The sequence below is a fragment of the Zootoca vivipara genome, chromosome 6 (assembly GCF_963506605.1).
Source record: "Zootoca vivipara chromosome 6, rZooViv1.1, whole genome shotgun sequence".
NCBI lineage: Eukaryota > Metazoa > Chordata > Lepidosauria > Squamata > Lacertidae > Zootoca > Zootoca vivipara.
This window is the reverse complement of record NC_083281.1, coordinates 20757274-20773772: the sequence shown is the minus strand read 5'-3', so window position 1 is coordinate 20773772 and position 16499 is coordinate 20757274. Positions and strand designations below refer to the sequence as shown.

The 16499-nt window shown below is 47.6% G+C and overlaps 2 protein-coding genes across 2 annotated transcripts; one reads left to right on the top strand and one right to left on the bottom strand.

Annotated features, from left to right (window-relative positions):
* The first annotated feature begins 3167 nt into the window (after positions 1 to 3167).
* Positions 3168 to 9400, top strand: LOC118087306 (trypsin-like). The gene is made up of 5 exons (XM_035119846.1): positions 3168 to 3312; positions 4578 to 4761; positions 6021 to 6280; positions 6446 to 6582; positions 8875 to 9400. The coding sequence occupies exons 1-5, from the start codon at positions 3243 to 3245 to the stop codon at positions 9022 to 9024; spliced, it is 801 nt and encodes a 266-aa protein (XP_034975737.1). The 5' UTR covers positions 3168 to 3242; the 3' UTR covers positions 9025 to 9400.
* Positions 9401 to 10737: 1337 nt separating this feature from the next.
* LOC118087305 (C-X-C chemokine receptor type 3-2-like) lies at positions 10738 to 13667 on the bottom strand. Its single transcript, XM_035119845.2, has 2 exons — positions 13629 to 13667; positions 10738 to 12362 (listed from the first exon to the last, which is right to left on the bottom strand). The coding sequence occupies exons 1-2, from the start codon at positions 13665 to 13667 to the stop codon at positions 11325 to 11327; spliced, it is 1077 nt and encodes a 358-aa protein (XP_034975736.1). The 3' UTR covers positions 10738 to 11324.
* Between the last annotated feature and the right edge of the window lie 2832 nt (positions 13668 to 16499).

Genomic DNA, 16499 nt, shown 5'->3' with positions numbered 1-16499 from the left:
TGTTGTCTGAAGTCTAGCTAGGAACAGGTTTGATGGTTCTAGAGTGGGAGGGAGGAGCAGGATCTAGGCGGGCTGAATCCTGAGCTCCTCCACAGGCCACGCTGAGAGACGGGTGGAGTTGCCCTCTTGTCAATCACCAGGTGACGCCCTGAAAAATATATGAAGATTCCTGTCAGGCCTAATTTGGCCCAGGAGCTACTGGTTCCCCATAATCTGTTCTGAAGATTTCATGAAACAGTTCCTGCCCCTCAAAATTTACCCCCACGCCACTACCAATTATGAACAAGCTGCTAGTCTCTGGTGTCAGCGCTGCTTAAAATGGTTTTTATTATGGTTTGACCTCAGGTCACTCAGCCCTGCAAATAATACGGTAAGAACATCGTCTGGTGCATCCAAGACTTCTTTAATTATTTTCTTTTTAAAATAAATATATTTATAAACAACTATTTGTAAACAACAACAACAAAGACAAAGCAGATTGCAACAAATTTCACATAAACCATAATAATAATAATAATAATAATAATAATAATAATAATAATAATACACCAAGTTAAAACCAGAAATCAGCTAACTGTCGTGGAAAGATGCCATCTTTATTGACTGCATAAGCCTGAAAATTAGAATTTTTTTCAGGAAACAGAAGTTACCTGCTTTCTCTATCGCCAGAGAATTTCACAGCAATGAGCCAATTACAATAAAGGCTCTCTCTCTCTCTCTCTCTCTCTCTCTCTCTCTCTCTCTCTCTCTCTCTCTCTCTCTCTCTCTCTCTCGTCAAATGAGCCTTGCCAGCTCAGGGAACAACCAGTAGCACTCCTGCAGATGATCTCAATGACTGAGCTGGGATATAAAGCTTCAGCTTGTCCTTGAGGCAACCAGGATCTAAGGCCACATGCATCCCTTATCTTTAAAACCTCCTTAAGCAGTCGTTGCTTCCTTCACGGAATTCTGGGAATTGTAGTTTGTTAAGGATGCTGGGTGTTGTTGGCGGACCGCTATTTTCCCTTACAGAGCTACAGTTCCCAGAGTGGTTTAACAGTCCATCCCTCTTTCCAGGGAACTTGTGGACAGGGGTGCTGAGTGTGGGCGAGTGGGACCACATCATAAGAACACAAGAACAGAAGATCAGGTGTCCCCAGACTATGGCCCGGGAGCCACATACGGCCCCGGGGGCTCTTTTATGTGGCCCCTGGGGACCCCCGCTGCCGCCGCCTGCTCTTACCAGCGCAGTGTGGCACGGCTGCTGACTTCCGACCCGGAAAAGCGACAGAAATACCGTAGTTTGTGCGCACGCGCAAGTGTCATTTCCGGTGTACTTCCGGGTCGGAGGAGGCTTCTGCACATGCGCACAAGCTATTTCCGGCGCTTTCCAGGTCAGGAGTGTGCCTGAAATAGCGTTTGCGCATGCGCATGCGCACGCACAGCCGCATGCTCCCACGCCCCCACGCGCGCTCCCCCACCCCCCGGCTCACCACGCAATCGGCACGGCGGACATCCGGCCCAAAGCCGGGTAAGTTTGGGGACCCCTGCAGAAGATCATCCCTCCTGGATCAGGCCAATGGCCCATTTAGTCCAGCATCCTGTTCTCACAGCGGCCAACCCGACGCGCATGGGAAAACCACAAAAAGGATCTGAGCACAAGAGCATTTCTCCTCTCCTGTACTGGTATTCAGAAGCCATGGAAGCAGAGCAGAGCCATCACTGCTAGAAGCCATCAATAGCTTTCTCCCCCATGAATTTGTCCAACAATCCTTTTTTTTTAAGCCATCCATGTTGCTGCCCCTCACAGCCTCCTGCGGGTGTGAGTTCCCATAGTTATGCACTGTGTGAAGAAGCACACACTTTTGTAAGTAATACACAACCTTCACACCGGCACATATTTTAAAATTCTTACATATTATGGCACCACCATTCAAGAAATAATTTTAAACCAGCTTTCAAACATGGTGTGTGTGTGTGTGTGTGTGTGTGTGTGTGTGTGTGTGCGCGCGCGCGCGCGCTGTTAGGATATCTTACAGCTTGCAGCCAAATACTATTTGTTCCCTGACCCCCTCGTAAATTCGCCCCTGCTCTGAGGGTACATACTTTTTTCCAGACAGGTGCCTTTGAAGTGTGTTTAACTTGGCAAGGTGCAGAAACTTCACCTGCCAAGCACAGGCCGTCATCTGCTGGCAAACAAGCTTGTCCTTGTGTTTCCACGCCAGGGTTGCCAGTCAAGCTGTCCTTCGGCGAAATTAGCAACCCATTAAGAGCTAGTAATTTAATTGTGGTCAGAGTAAACTCGACCCCTTCCATTTCTTTGGCGCGGGGACAAAAACCTGTACTTATTAAAAGTCATGGCAGGGCAGCCCAACCCTCGGGGGAAGTGAGGTGTCTTGCCTGAGTGAGGCTCATTGATCATGGAGCAACATTCAAGGCCGGCAGCTGACTGCGAATAGCTTTGTTTGCTCACATCGGCCAGCCTGTTCACCATCACAATCGGAGTGAAGTGTTGTGTGTGGCATGAAAGATGACGTGGACTCCCAGAGCAGCTGAAAACAAGTTTGCTCCATCTCCCAGGTGCCAGCTCCCTGGGGCCCTGGGTGCTCGACCACCCGCAAAATTTTCCATGAAGCACCTACAGATTTTGGTGCCAAGGCCATGGTTGCGGGGCCAAGCTGGCACTCCTTAGTCCATCAACATATGGAGGGCCACAGTTTCCCAGCCCTCTTTCACAGGTTACTAGGTCCACACAGCTGAAGTGAGGGAGGTTTGGAATTGGTGCGAGTCCTCCTGGATGTCCCATTTGAGGGGTTTATGCCAGCTGAATTTACACCAGCACAGCCCCAGTTTAGCCAGGAGAACCCAACATCTCCTGGATCCGAAACTCCCTTTGCCTCAGTTGCCTATAATTTGGATTGCTCTGCCCAGCTGTGGCTGCCATGTTGCACCCTTAGGTCTCAAAAATCCAAATAGCAGCTTATGAGAGAGAAGGCAAAGAGTCCATGGAAGCCTGAATGCTGAGAACGGACTGCAGAAGGAGGAGGAAGAAACTACCCTTCGCTTTAAGGCCTACGTTACTTTGACCGCTTTTAGAACAGGGTGGTTATTTTCAAATTCCCATCCAGGGAATGTGTCAGGTGGAACTGACAACTATTTCCCTCAAAACGTAGATAGTGGGGGCTGTTCTTTCTATTTTTGGCCTGTCAACTGAGCAGCTGTGAGATAAGGGGAGGCGATGGCTAAAATATAAAGGATCCAGGATGACCACTGTTCTGTCTCGTTGTGACACAATGGCGATTTTCCTGTTGGCGGTTCTCCTGGGTGCAGCAGGTAAGATCTCTCTCTCTCTCTCTCTCTCTCTCTCTCTGTGTGTGTGTGTGTGTGTGTGTGTGTGACTCTCTCTCTCTCCTGAAGCTTAACATCGTAGAGTTAGAAGGGATCACAAGCATCATCTAGTCCAAGCCATTTCCTACCATCTGAGGCGATATTGCCAGATAGGGGCATTTCCTTCACCTATAGAGAGCATTGGGGATTGATCTCCTGTTTTGAAACAACAACAACAACAACAACAACAACAACAACAACAACAACAACAACAACAACAACAACGCTTTATAGAATAATGATGGAACTACACACTCATGGGTCTAACGTGGTCATGGGAACCCCCTCCATGACTCGGGCAGCTAAGTGGCCTGAGGCTGAGGGCTTTGCACATTTTGCTACAGAACCACAGCTAATGGTTGTGGTTTTGTTGGGGCCTCAAGCCGAAGCGGCGATGTGGTTCTTAAGAATATCTGAACATCTGTTGGATCAGCCAACTTACAGTTCCCATGGGGGCCAACCAGAAGCCCCAATGGGAATTTCTCGAGAGGGATCTGAGCACAAGACCACTCTTCTCACTTGTGATTCCTAGCAACCGGCAACTAGCCATCATTGCTAGCCTGGTAGTAGTCACTGAGTATGTGGGTCCTCTTCCTTACATCTCCATCCCTGATCAGTTTCAGTCTCCCAGCTTTGTATTTCTGCCCATCATGCATCTGTAGCCCCTCCATAGTTTCATACCCTCCAACACTTTGAAGGCAAAATCCAGGACGACATCTTCTGAGACAACATCTTCCTGTTTTTTTCATTACTGGAGCATGGCGGTCATTTTGGTCGCTGCAATCTCGCACAATTTCACACACACACACACACACACACAACAAAAGGTGGGTTTTTCCCCCAGGCACCGTGCTCATAAACGTGTGTGTTGGGACGCCATGCAAGAACACAGCCCTGAAAAAGCGCACACATGGTGGGGGAGGGAATTGTGACAATAAATCACACGAGATCACGGCAACCAAAATGACCACTGTTCTCTCGTGATAACAAACGGGACATCCAGGATTTTCCAGGACACTTGTGGGGCATGCGAAACATTGCACACTCCCCATGTTCTATGACCTGCCTGTTACTTGAGAAACTCATCTCAGACCCTGTTGGGCTGCACAAAGGCCTGCCATTTGTGTTAAGGCACAGGAGCCCCTGCCAGGGGGAGGAACTGGCAACCCCCAATCTGCACTGAGGGTGCACGCTTGTTTGTCTTCCTGCAGTAGCTACCCCGCTACAGCTACTGCACGGCTATGATGACGACGATAAGATCATCGCAGGGTACGAGTGTCCGGCTCACTCCCAGCCTTGGCAAGTCTTCTTAACCTACGGTGCTGGTTACCGGTGGTGTGGTGGCTCCCTCATTAATGACCGCTGGGTCATCTCGGCTGCGCATTGCTACAAAACGTGAGTTCAAAGTGTAGGATCAATGGGTTTATACGGATCATTCTTAAAGAACAAGCATGGCTGTATTGCAGGCTCCTTGGCGCAGAAAGGGCTTGGCAGGGGCGATGAGCTGCTGTTTGCGTGGCAAGGTCCCAAACCCTCCCGGGAAGTGGGATAAAGACACATGAAACAGTATTTTAGGTTAATTAATGGGCGAAAAAGGCCACAACTTTATTGGTTACAGAATGTGAGTGGTATTGGCTTAGGCATTGGAAACCACACGACTATATCTGACTCCTGCCCGTCTGCAGGAGTCTTGGAAGGGTTAACCACCAAAAGGGGGAGCCCTGCTGATGCACATCAACTAAGACTCCCCCAGGGTCACCGCTAGAGGTCGTGCCATGGCCCTAGCCCCCACCCCCACCCTGGTCTGGGGCTTCGGACAGGGACAACGCCCCTCGGATTCCTTTAACACAATACCCTTGAACTAGGAGGGGGAGGTGATGGCCACTTCCTCTCCTCCCCTTCAACCTAATACTCCAGTGCCTAACCGCCAAATCTTACAAAGTTGTTGCCAATTCTATCCATAAAAGAGCCATTACCTGAGTTCAAAGATACCTGGTCAGGCAAAAACACAGGGTGAGAAGCAGGGCGGTGGAGGGAGAGTTCTGAGGGCCAGATAGCGAGACCTGGAGGCTGTACCTGGCCCCTGGGCTTGAAGTTCCACACCCCTGGTGTAAAGACTTTGGGCGATCACAAAAAAAGGTTAGGGAACGCTTTGGAGCATATAAACAAACAATAAAAAATAGCCTCCTGTCATCTTTAGACCACATTTCAGTAGCATACCACCCAACATTTAGAGACTCAAAACTGGGGTGCCCGTCTTCCTGGATGAGTCCCATGACCCACACTTTTGGGGAGGCGAGACAGCACTAGATCGTGTGCCCCAAAATGGCTGTCGTGATCTTGCGCAAAAAAAAAGGATGTCCCGTTTTCCCCGGGGCACTTCACAGATATGAAGTAGTGTTCAGGAAAGGCAGGAAAGTGCAGGAAAGGCACTCTGTGCAGGCTCAGAGAGCCCCTCTTTGTTGTTTTTGCTTTCTTACATATTTTTGATGGAGCCATGATTTTAAAAAGATGGGTTCTGGATGGAGCACAGGTTGAGGCCGGGTTGAAACCACGACCTGCCTGCCTCTGGCTTTGTGCTTCTTTGTCTCGAGGTTTACTGTGAATCACTCGGAGTTCACACCAAGGTCTCTTTCCCTCCCCTCTCTCTCCAGCCCCCGAACTCTCATGGCCCACCTTGGGGAGCATGACACCAGCCAGGAGGAAGGTACTGAACAGCACATCCAGGTAGAGAAAGCTATCCGCTACCCTGGGTATGATGCGCGCACCACGGACAACGATTTCATGTTGATCAAACTCTCGCAGCCGGTCACTTTCAACGCCTTTGTCCAGCCCATCGACATTTCCTCAAGCTGCCCCAGCGCAGGAGAGGACTGCCTCGTCTCAGGCTGGGGGAACACTCGGACTTCAGGAGGTACGGCAATTGTCCCTCACGATATTGCCCCGAGACCCTTCTTTATAAAATAATAACCAGGGCAAACTGGCGTGGAATTGTGGAGAGCTGAACTTACGACCGGGGAGCCGAACAGGTCAGATTCACGCCATCCCTAACTGAGACGCACCTTTGTTCTTTCCGCAGTCAAATACCCAGACAAACTGCAATGCCTGAAGTTGCCGATTCTGTCCTCCTCTGCCTGCCGTACTTCCTATCCTGGCCGCATCACTAACAACATGTTTTGTGCTGGCTACATAGAGGGCGGCAAAGACTCTTGCCAGGTAAGAGGGAAACTGGGTTTCTTGAACTGGGCGAGTGGAAAGGGGGAAAAGGAGAAGCCCCGTCATCAGGGCCGGATTTAGGTTTGATGAGGCCTTCAGCTACTGAATCAGGTCATGGGGCCCTTTATATGTCCAGCTGTCCTTTGTCAACAACAAATTGCCGCTGTTTTTTTGTATTGAATATGTGCTACATGGTAATTTATGGACCCAACTGGTATCTAAAGCCATTTGCACATAACAAATAGGAGCCTATACAACGCTAAACGCTGTTCCTGTATGTAGGTTTTATTTCATTTCATTTCTATCTTATATTTTGGAAATGTACATCCAGGTCTTTTTTCCTTTAAATTTTTTTGGGGTCCCCAAGAGAGTGGGGCCCTAAGCTATAGCTTGTTTAGCTTCTACGTAAATCCGGCACTGCCCGTCAGACATGCTGCAAATACAAATGCAGCAGGGTAAGGTGGAAGTGATCGTAATGTGTTCTGTTAAAATAGGTGGGACCTGCACAGAGTGCTGCGGTAAACCCAGCCAGCCAGCCAGCCAGCCACCTAGCCTTGCCCTGAAGCATGATACTCCCTTCCACCCCCTTCCTGGCTGGGTTTCCACTTTCCTTTCAATAGCCAGTCAGCATTCTGTGGACTCTGAGCATGCTCTGTCCTCACTGGGCTTTTTGTGGGCTGTCCCCCTATTTCCACAAACCTCAGATTTCATTTTACCCACGGGTGGTGCTATTTTTGACTTCCTGAACAACAGCCCTTATGCTGGAACACTGGAAATATGAGGAACGATGCTCCTCCTTGCAATTTGAAAGGAAGCAGGTCGGGGTGGAATGTCCCAACTTAATTTGCTTACTGCAGTGCCAATCTTCTTGTTGCTGGGATTTGATACCTCTCTGTGGGTTAAAAATTCTGACCGTGCTCCTGTAGCATAGCTGCCAAGTTATCCCTTTTTCAAAGGGATTTTCCCTTATGCTGAATAGGCTTCCTCGCGAGAAAAGGGCAGCTATGTCCTGTAGCCAGAAGTGGCACAGCTCATTCTGCTACATCAAAAATGTATGTGAAGACCAGGCTGGAGATGCAAGCTGGGGTGACAGAATTTGGGTTCATATTACTTCGCAATTAAGGTGGAAAGAGTATGATTTTGGGGGGTGGGGGGAATCACTTCTTGATCCATTCCTTGAAAGTAGTAAATTAGCTCATCAGAGAGAATGGGTTAGTGTTGCTCTCCCATGTCAGCTTTCTACATGCAAGGAGAGGATCATTCCAAAAATATGACGATCCCCACTGCCATCTGAAGTGGTATATGGCCCACAAGCCTAGCCCTTTCAGGCGGCATAATGTGTAAAACAGCTCAGATAGGTCCTCAGTTCCTACTCGGGATGGGGGAGGAATTTGATTTTCATTGCGTTTTCATGAGAAACTACTTAATTTGTGCCTTTCAAAGCAATACGTGAACCATAACGCAATTATCCTTCTCTGAATTTTGTGCTGCTCTTGTCCAAACAAAAATACACACAAAGTGTCCATTAAACGGCATGCTTTGGTGAAAACAGCATTGAAAATAGCATTATATTAGGGGAAATTGCTTGCAAAAAGCGTGCATATTTGTCAGAACTGCAAACAAACGTACATTAGGAGAAATTTGCGCTAAATGCTCACCAATTTTCATAAGTATTATTATTATTATTATTATTATTATTATTATTATTATTATTATTATTATTGCAAATTGTTTCCGAAACATGGAGAACTCAATCTAGGATTGGAAAAGTGAGAAAGTGAGAGAAACCAAAATCGACAGATTCATCTCTGCCTAATTCTTGTGGCAGCTTTTAATTCTTGTGGCAGCTTTTAATGTTTAATAGATTCTTGTATTTTGTTTTTCTGTTGGAAGTCACCCAGAGTGGCTGGGGAAAACCCAGCCAGATGGGCGGGGTATAAATAATAAATTATTATTTTATTATTATTATTTAGAGCGGTAATTTTAAGAACAAACGTTTGTACGGATGGCAAGTTAAATTCTTAGGGGAGCAAACTTTTAACTGACATAGTGTCCGGCTTCAATAATTATCTGAAGTGCGTAACGTATTTTATTCCACTTTATGTATTTTATTTTTTGTAATGGCTTCGGCTACACAAATAAGTAATATTTTGCGGGGAAATGTGCTTGATTCCTGTAGAGGGAAGGATTAAGGAGAGAGAGAGAGAGAGAGACGTGTTCTAGTGTGGCTCAGTTTCTCCCCTTATTCTAGTTCAGACAGTCAATGTTTTCTTTGTCTGCTCCTGGCTGCAGGGAGATTCTGGTGGGCCTCTGGTGTGTAATGGAAAACTGACCGGCGTTGTGTCCTGGGGTGCAGGATGCGCCCAGAAAGACAAACCTGGCGTGTACACTACAGTGTGCAACTACCATTCCTGGATCCAAGAGGTGCTTGCCAACGAATGAGATGCTTGAGGATTTTCTTCAGGGGAAAGGAGGTTCCTCATCTAGGAAAAAGGCCACATCTGATTATCTTCCCTGCAGCAAAACAAGCCACCTGCGTAAAAGTGCGAAAGCTGGTGCCCCCCAAAAACTGTGGCGCCCAATATTGGGAACTGTAGTTTTGTGGGTATGCTAAGAATCTCTAAAGTGTGCCTTCTTTGGAGCTGTAGTTCTGAGGGAAATCACAGAACTAAAGCTCCCAAGATTGAAAGCTGGGAGAAGTCTTCAACAGGTAGAAAACTGAAATGGACTTGGTGAGAGGATCAGAAAGCAGGAAAGACAAGGAGGAGCTTGCACTACATCGCTGTGTTTAAAAATAAAACCTAGTATGGGCACCCTACCTCATTGTCAGGTTTATTTATTACGGTACTCAAGTCTTGAACCCAGGGCAGCACGTCAATTCTAAGAAACAACAACACACAACTAACGATGCAGTTTTGAGAGTTTCGGGCTGCCGTCTTCTTTCAAAAGGGCATCTGGTTTTCTCCACACGTAGATGAAAACCTGCTCCTTGGTCTTGGGAATTTAAGAAGTTCCAGGTGTATCGGGAACAGGCAACAAACCACGTTTCAAAAATATTTACTGACATTTTGTCGGGGGCTGTACACTGAGGCTTGCTGTTTTGACCCCACACCAAAAGTACAGGCGGGTGGGGAAATAATGCCTTCTCTGCAGTGGCTCCCCGTCTGTGGAATGCTCTCCCCAGGGAAGTTCGCTTGGCACCTTCACTATACACCTTTAGGAGTCAGGCAAAAGCGTTCCTTTTTAACCAGGCCAGTGGCACCTTAGAGACCAACTAAGTTTGTTGTTGGTATGAGCTTTCGTGTGCATGCACACTTCCTTCAGATACCACCCACTAACAAGGCCCGAGTCTTATCTGGATTGAGCTTCAGTTTGTTGGCTCTCATCCAGTCCATTACCAAGGCAAGACACTGGTCCAACAGCAGCAGGTGGGCAATCTTTGTAGCTCAAGTTGTCACAGTAGGCACATGGCATTCGGTAGCTGAATGTCCTACAAGACAAGCCTGGTGGGGGAAGGCTTCTTCACCTGCGGCATCCCTGTGTTCCTGGGGTGGTGTTTAAAGGCACAGGAACAGGCCGATGAAAGAGGAGGAAGTGGGAATCAGCAGTTAAGGGTTCAGAGATATCTCCGCAAACCGAACACCTTGAAGGGTGATGACGAAACCTGCTTCTCAGGATGAGGAGGGTGTGCAAAATTGACTTCCTCTGACCAAGACAGGAGATGATCTTTACGGTAATTCCTGTGAGGGTGATGTCAGTTGTGTGCTTGGTGTTTTGTAACCACCTTCGAAGCTGTTGCAAGCCTGGAACCTTCCACTTTGGGGGAGGTTTCCCTTTCTTCACCCGGCCTCTGAGAAGACGCAGCAGGAGGGGAAGAGACAGACTGAAGAAATTAGACTGGAATCTATCTATCTATCTATCTATCTATCTATCTATCTATCTATCTATCTATCTATCTATCATCTATCTATCTATCTATCATCTATCTATCTATCTATCATCTATCAATCATCTTTCTTTCTATATTATATATAAACCAACAAATGATGCAAAATATTGGTTTCCACCATAACCATGTTTAAGTAAGAGTAGCGAAATCACAGCTAAGAAGTTCAAATTGTGTATCTAATGGACAACCTTATTTGGAAATCAAACCAATGTCCAGACTTTAACATTCAAAAACTTTACTTGCAGAAACTTACAGTTATAGATGAATTAAAACATAATATTTACAGCCACATGCTTCTCCAAGCATGGGCTTACAGTCTCTTCTTCTAACTTCCAAACAACTGTATTTTCCTCCCTTCCCAGCACTTCCAGCCTTCAGTATCTCAGTTGGGCCATACTTCGCAGCTCCTATGAGAGTTTCCCACTTTTACTTTTTCCTGCAGCTTTGCTCTCTTTCTTTCAAACAGAAGCACCCCAGCACTCTGCTCCACTTAGCAGTGTTCACAGTGGATTCTAACACACAGTCCTCTTGCTTCACATAAAAGAGTCTCTCCTTCACTGGATACCTCCCATGTGACCAACATTAGCCAATCACACAAGAACCACCAGAATTCCGTTATGAACCAATCCAATTTAGACGCGTAGTAAATGTATACAACAAGCATTTGCAATTTCAGTGAATTAAATTGCTATACTTAACAAACCAGGATGTTTCTCTCTCCCTCTCCTGGGGTTCCAGTTCTTTGGGAAAGAGATCTGGTGCTCTGAATAAGGCTTCCTCTCACCCCTAATGCTCACATCATGATGGAATAGTCTATGGGTCGGGTGATGGTGTGTTCTGTGGCTTGGCTGAATTCCCCGTCGGAGATGCTGTGCTGGCATTCTACATCCCTGTCCCAACAACAGAACAACCTGGAGAGTTCTCTCCGGAACTTGACCCCCATGAGGGCATACACCAGGGGGTTGATGCAGCTGTGGACAAGGCCCATGCTCTCGGTGAAAAGCAACCCAAAATCCAGAATCTTCTCCCTGGCGCAGTCTCGGGCCACGTGGCCTAGGCGCTGCAGACTGTCTGCGAAGATGAATCCATGGAAGGGCGCCCAGCAAAGGACGAAGAGCACCAGAATCACCAGCAGGATACGCACGGCCTGGTGCCTGCAGAAGATCCTGGCTTGGCGCAGGCGGTGAAAGACGCGGAAATAGCAGACCGTCATTACCAGGAGAGGCAAGAAGAAGCCAAAGAGGAAGGAGACCAAGCGCAGCCCCAGCCGCCAAGAGTCGGCTTGCCGGGCGTCAAATCTCAGGTGGCAGATGACAGCCCCGGCCTGCGGCGCGTAGCCCGCAGAACGGAAATGCAGGTCCACCACGGACAGGCCAAAGCAGGTGATCCACACGAGGGCGGAGAGGAGGTAGGTGTGGGGAAGTTTCACGAGGTGATGAAGCTGCACGCCGTAGATGATGACCAGGTAGCGTTCCACGCTAAGGCATGTCAGGAGGAAGATGGTGCTGTAGCTGTTCACAGTCGAAATGGCTCCCACAAGCTTGCAGGGGACTTCGCCGAACACCCAGCCCTGGGTGAACTGGACGGCGCGGAAAGGGAGAGTGAAGGTTACCAGCAGATCCGCGACGGCCATCTGGAAGAGGTAGCAGTCTGCGAAGAGCCAAGGGCAAGGGCGCCGGCTCAAGATGGCCAGCACGAGACCATTGCCGACCAAGCCCACCACAAAAGCCACGGAGAGAACTGCCGGGCCAAAATAACGAGAGAAGGTGCCCACCTCATCTTGTGTGCAGGGTGCTGTGCCGGGGTCGATTTCGGGGTAGCCCGTGGGGTACTAGGAAGGAGAGAGGGAGACAGTGAGCTGGGGAATCTCTGGGGATTCAACTCGCCCGTCCACCTTCCAACACAAATTCACGGCATGTTTTTTGAATTCAGGGCAAAGCTACTGGGTTTCGTAATTTTTAATAAAACTGTCTGCTCCTGAGAGTCCCTACTATGGGGTCAAGATGCCGGAAGCTTTTTGGGTGCTTCGCCCAGCCCTCCATTGCATCATACATATATAACACAAACGAAATGTTAATTAAAATAACAATGACGACGATGTTTGCTCACCTAGACCAGTGATACTGTCATACCAAAAGGCCCCGTGCCATCAAAATGTATCCATTAAACATTTTCATTTTTTCACAGACAGTGAGTCCCTGTTCTTGTAATGTAAAAAGGTTGGGGGGGTGTCACCCTCCCAAATTTCAAACTTTGAATTTATTTATTTACCAGATTCAACTATGAATGAATTATAAAAATTCTGTGTCAGAATGTAAAGAAGAGGGGGCTTTTTTGTCACCCCCACCGCAAATGTCAACTTCAAGTTTATTTACCATATTTAACAATGAATGAATGAATGAATGAGGAAAAAAATTATGTCAAAGAAGAGTTTGGGTCGCCGGTGGGAGAACCTTTTGGTAGGCTGCCTTGAGGACTCCACATATTCTCACCAAGCTCCGCCCCCATTTAACGTGTGACACCGGGAACTAACCGTGGGCCGATGCGTCAGCCAACCCCGAAAAGGTTAGCCCCCCCCCTGCAGCAAATAACCCTAAATAGCCATGCCTGAAGTCCCACTGATAAGGAAGGACTTTAAGCAGGCGCTGAACGAATGGGCTCCAGTCTATAATTCACTGGTGAGAGGCAGAAGAGCCCTGGATGAAAAAAAGTTGGCAACCCTTCACAATTTGGGAAACAGCTTTGTTATTCCAAGTCAACCCCAGGTCAATGGGCGTGTGCATGCGAGTGTGTGCATATGAACATTGCTAATGTTGTGTCTCAGCATGCTCTTAAAGGTGGCCAAGTGACAGGGGCTCCTGTGCTTTTAATTGGCATGTTGTAGAAGAGGTGGTTTTGACAGGGTGTGCCCTGAGCAACAAGCTATACCTGCCTCTTCTGCATCGCTATTAAAGCCACAGGATGCTTGCCCTTTTTTTCAACTCCCCACCAGCTCACCCTAGCTTAAAGGCAGAGGAGCGGGGCCAGTTTTTAAAACCCCAAACGTTGGCAGAGCAGGGAGCTATCCCTGTTGCTAGACAGAGGGAGAGTTACGTACCTCTACGTAATCGGAGTAATCTCCCCAGACGCCGGACATGTTTGCTTCTGCTACCAAACCATTGCTTTCAGCCCTCAAGTTATGGGGAAAGCCTGGCCCTGCTGCACCTTCCCCACATCTCCTCCCCCCCGCCTCCAAATGTGGAAGTGAGCCAAGTCATAATTCCGGAGGAGACACCGACATTTGCTGCAGTGACGGAAAGCAAGGTGAAACCCAAGAAACCCTCCCACGTTGCAAAACCGTCCCAGATGGGGAAGTCAAGAAGCAGTGGACCTGTTCTCCTGCCCCCGTGCATTTAATGGCAGCCTAAAGCAAGGGTATTCAACTTCCCCTCCATTGCTGAGTCTCCACAGAATCATAGAAATGTAGAGTCGGAATGCAAGAGTCTCAGCTGAAGCATCCATGACAGATGGCCTTCCAACATCTGCTTGAAAGCCTCCAAGGAAGGAGAGTCCACAGCCCCCCGAGGGAGACCGTTCCACTGTCGAACAGCTCTTAACTGCCAGAAAGTTCTTCCTGATATTTAGTCGGAATCTCCTGTCTTGTAACTTGAAGCCATTGTTTCAAGACCTACTCTCTGGAGAAGGAGAAAACAAGCTTGCTCCATCTTCCATATGGCAGCCCTTGAGAAATTTGAAAATGGCTATCATATCTCCTCTCAGCCTCCTCTTTCCCAGGCTGAACATACCCAGCTCCTTCAACCGTTCCTCATAAGGCCTGGTTTCCAGACCCTTCATCATATCGGCTGCCCTCCTCTGCCCACATTCCAGCTTGTCAATATCCTTCTTAAATTGTGGTGCCCAGAACTGAACACAGTACTCCAGGTCTGGTTTGACCAAGGCAGAATAGAGTGGTACTCTGACTTCTCTTGATCTGGGCACCATACTTCTGTTGATGCAGCCTAGAACAGCAAAAAAAAATATCTTCACAGAATCATAGAATCTTAGAGATGGAAGGACCCAAGGGTCATCTAGTCCAACCCCCTGCAATGCAATGTTTCATGGCTAAACATGTTCTATCAGGCACTGAGAGCCAGTGTGGTGTAGTGGTTAAGAGCAGTAGACCCATAATCTGGTGAACCAGGTTCGAGTCTCCGCTCCTCCACATGCAGCTGCTGGGTGACCTGGGTGGAGGAGGAAGGGAAAGGAGAATGTTAGCTGCTTTGAGACTCGTTAGGCTAGTGATAAAGCGGGATATCAAATCCAAACTTCTTCTTCATCATCATCATCATCATGGGAATGCTTCCACAGGTTACCCACACGCCCTCCCCTCAGGCCTGCTTTGCACCTTTTTTTTTGTCTGCCTGGAATGGTATAGTGGTTGGAGTATCGGACCAGGACCTGGGAGACCAGGGTTCAACTCCCCACTTGGCCATGAAGCTTGGCAGTTGACCTTGGGCCAGTCACTGCCTCTCAGCCTAACCTACCTCACAGGGTTGTTGTGGGGAATTAAATGAGGAGTGGGAGAACCATTTGTGCCACTCTGAGCTCCTTGGGGGAGTGGTGGTACATAAATGCAACGAACAAACAACAAATGCATCTTTGAAATGTGATTGCGCCATTTGCTTGTCGGGATAGAGAGGAGATGTTTGAGTGACAAGTGTCAAAACCAGCCTACTGTGTCCCTTCCATGTTCTGCCTGCTTTTGCCTCTGGACACACTGGTGGACTGCTGTGTGAGATCCTTTTCCCCACCTGCATATTCCGCCTGAGTGTAAATCTTCGTTGATGTTTTACTGAGCAAGTTTCACAGTGTCTATGTGGAAATAAGTCCTATTGAATTCGGTGGGGCTTACTCCCAGGTAAGTGGGGTGAGTATTGCAGCCTATGTCATCCAGAATAAACAAGCATGGAGCTTTCCAGAGGGAGGGTTCACACACCCCGATTTAAACATGTTTATTTGAATGTCTGAAGAGTGCATACAGGTATGTATATATGTTGTGTGATCAAACCTTATCTGGTACTTAGGTGTCTGTAGTTTTTGACATTGTCCACAAGGTGGTGCGCGGACCTTCATTCAGCTGGACTCCCTTTTAATTGGTGATCTACTGGGGCCACATTCACACATTTAAACAGTACAGGCATTTACCCATGACATATTTTCTTTGTGAGCAAAGCTGTGGCAGATGAGATGCTCAGGCGCTCATGGAATCAACGTAAAAACCTTAGAAGATTCCTGCTGTGTCAGACCAAGCGCTCATCTAGCCTAGCATCATGCTTCTGACAGTGGACAGCTGGAAGCTGATGACCAGGGTGTGAAGGCATCAGTCTTCCCCACATATTTGGCTCCAGCACCCGGTTCAACAGGCTGTCTTGGACATCCCATGGAAATATAACCCTGCTGGATCAAGCCAAAGGCCCCCAACATTTCTCTGATGAAAATAGGGACGTCTTATTCCATAATAATAATAATTTTATTAGTTATACCTTGCCCTTCCAACATATAAAAGAGCATAATAAAGCATTAAACATTTAAAAACTTCCCTATACAGGGCTTCCTTCAGACGTCTTCTTTACTTATCTCCTTGGCTTGGGGCGGTCGCATTACTCTGTGCCTTCCAGAAACCAATAATAAAATTTAAATTGTTAAAGGACATTAAAGAAAGAGGGGACTTCACCTTGCCAGGCTTGAAGTTATACTATGAAGCATCTCGCCTCTGTTGGCTGAAGGAATGGATGTTGTAACAAAATACAGATTTGTTGGATTTAGAAGGATTTGATAATAGATTCGGTTGGCACGCATATTTATATCAATATAATCTATATAAAATAATTTTTAAAATTAAAAAATAAAGAAAGAAAGAAAAACTCCGCGCCTTCCAACATTTCTCCGATGAAAATAGGGATGTCCTAGGGAAAAGTGGAACATTCTG

Coding starts and splice junctions, on each gene's coding strand:
- LOC118087306 (XM_035119846.1), top strand. CDS start 3,243: ATGACCACTGTTCTGTCTCGTTGTGACACAATGGCGATTTTCCTGTTG. Junction 4,762..6,020: donor GCTGCGCATTGCTACAAAAC/GTGAGTTCAAAG, acceptor CTCTCTCTCCAG/CCCCCGAACTCTCATGGCCC. Junction 6,583..8,874: donor GCGGCAAAGACTCTTGCCAG/GTAAGAGGGAAA, acceptor TCCTGGCTGCAG/GGAGATTCTGGTGGGCCTCT.
- LOC118087305 (XM_035119845.2), bottom strand. CDS start 13,667: ATGTCCGGCGTCTGGGGAGATTACTCCGATTACGTAGAG. Junction 12,363..13,628: donor ATTACTCCGATTACGTAGAG/GTACGTAACTCT, acceptor TCTCCTTCCTAG/TACCCCACGGGCTACCCCGA.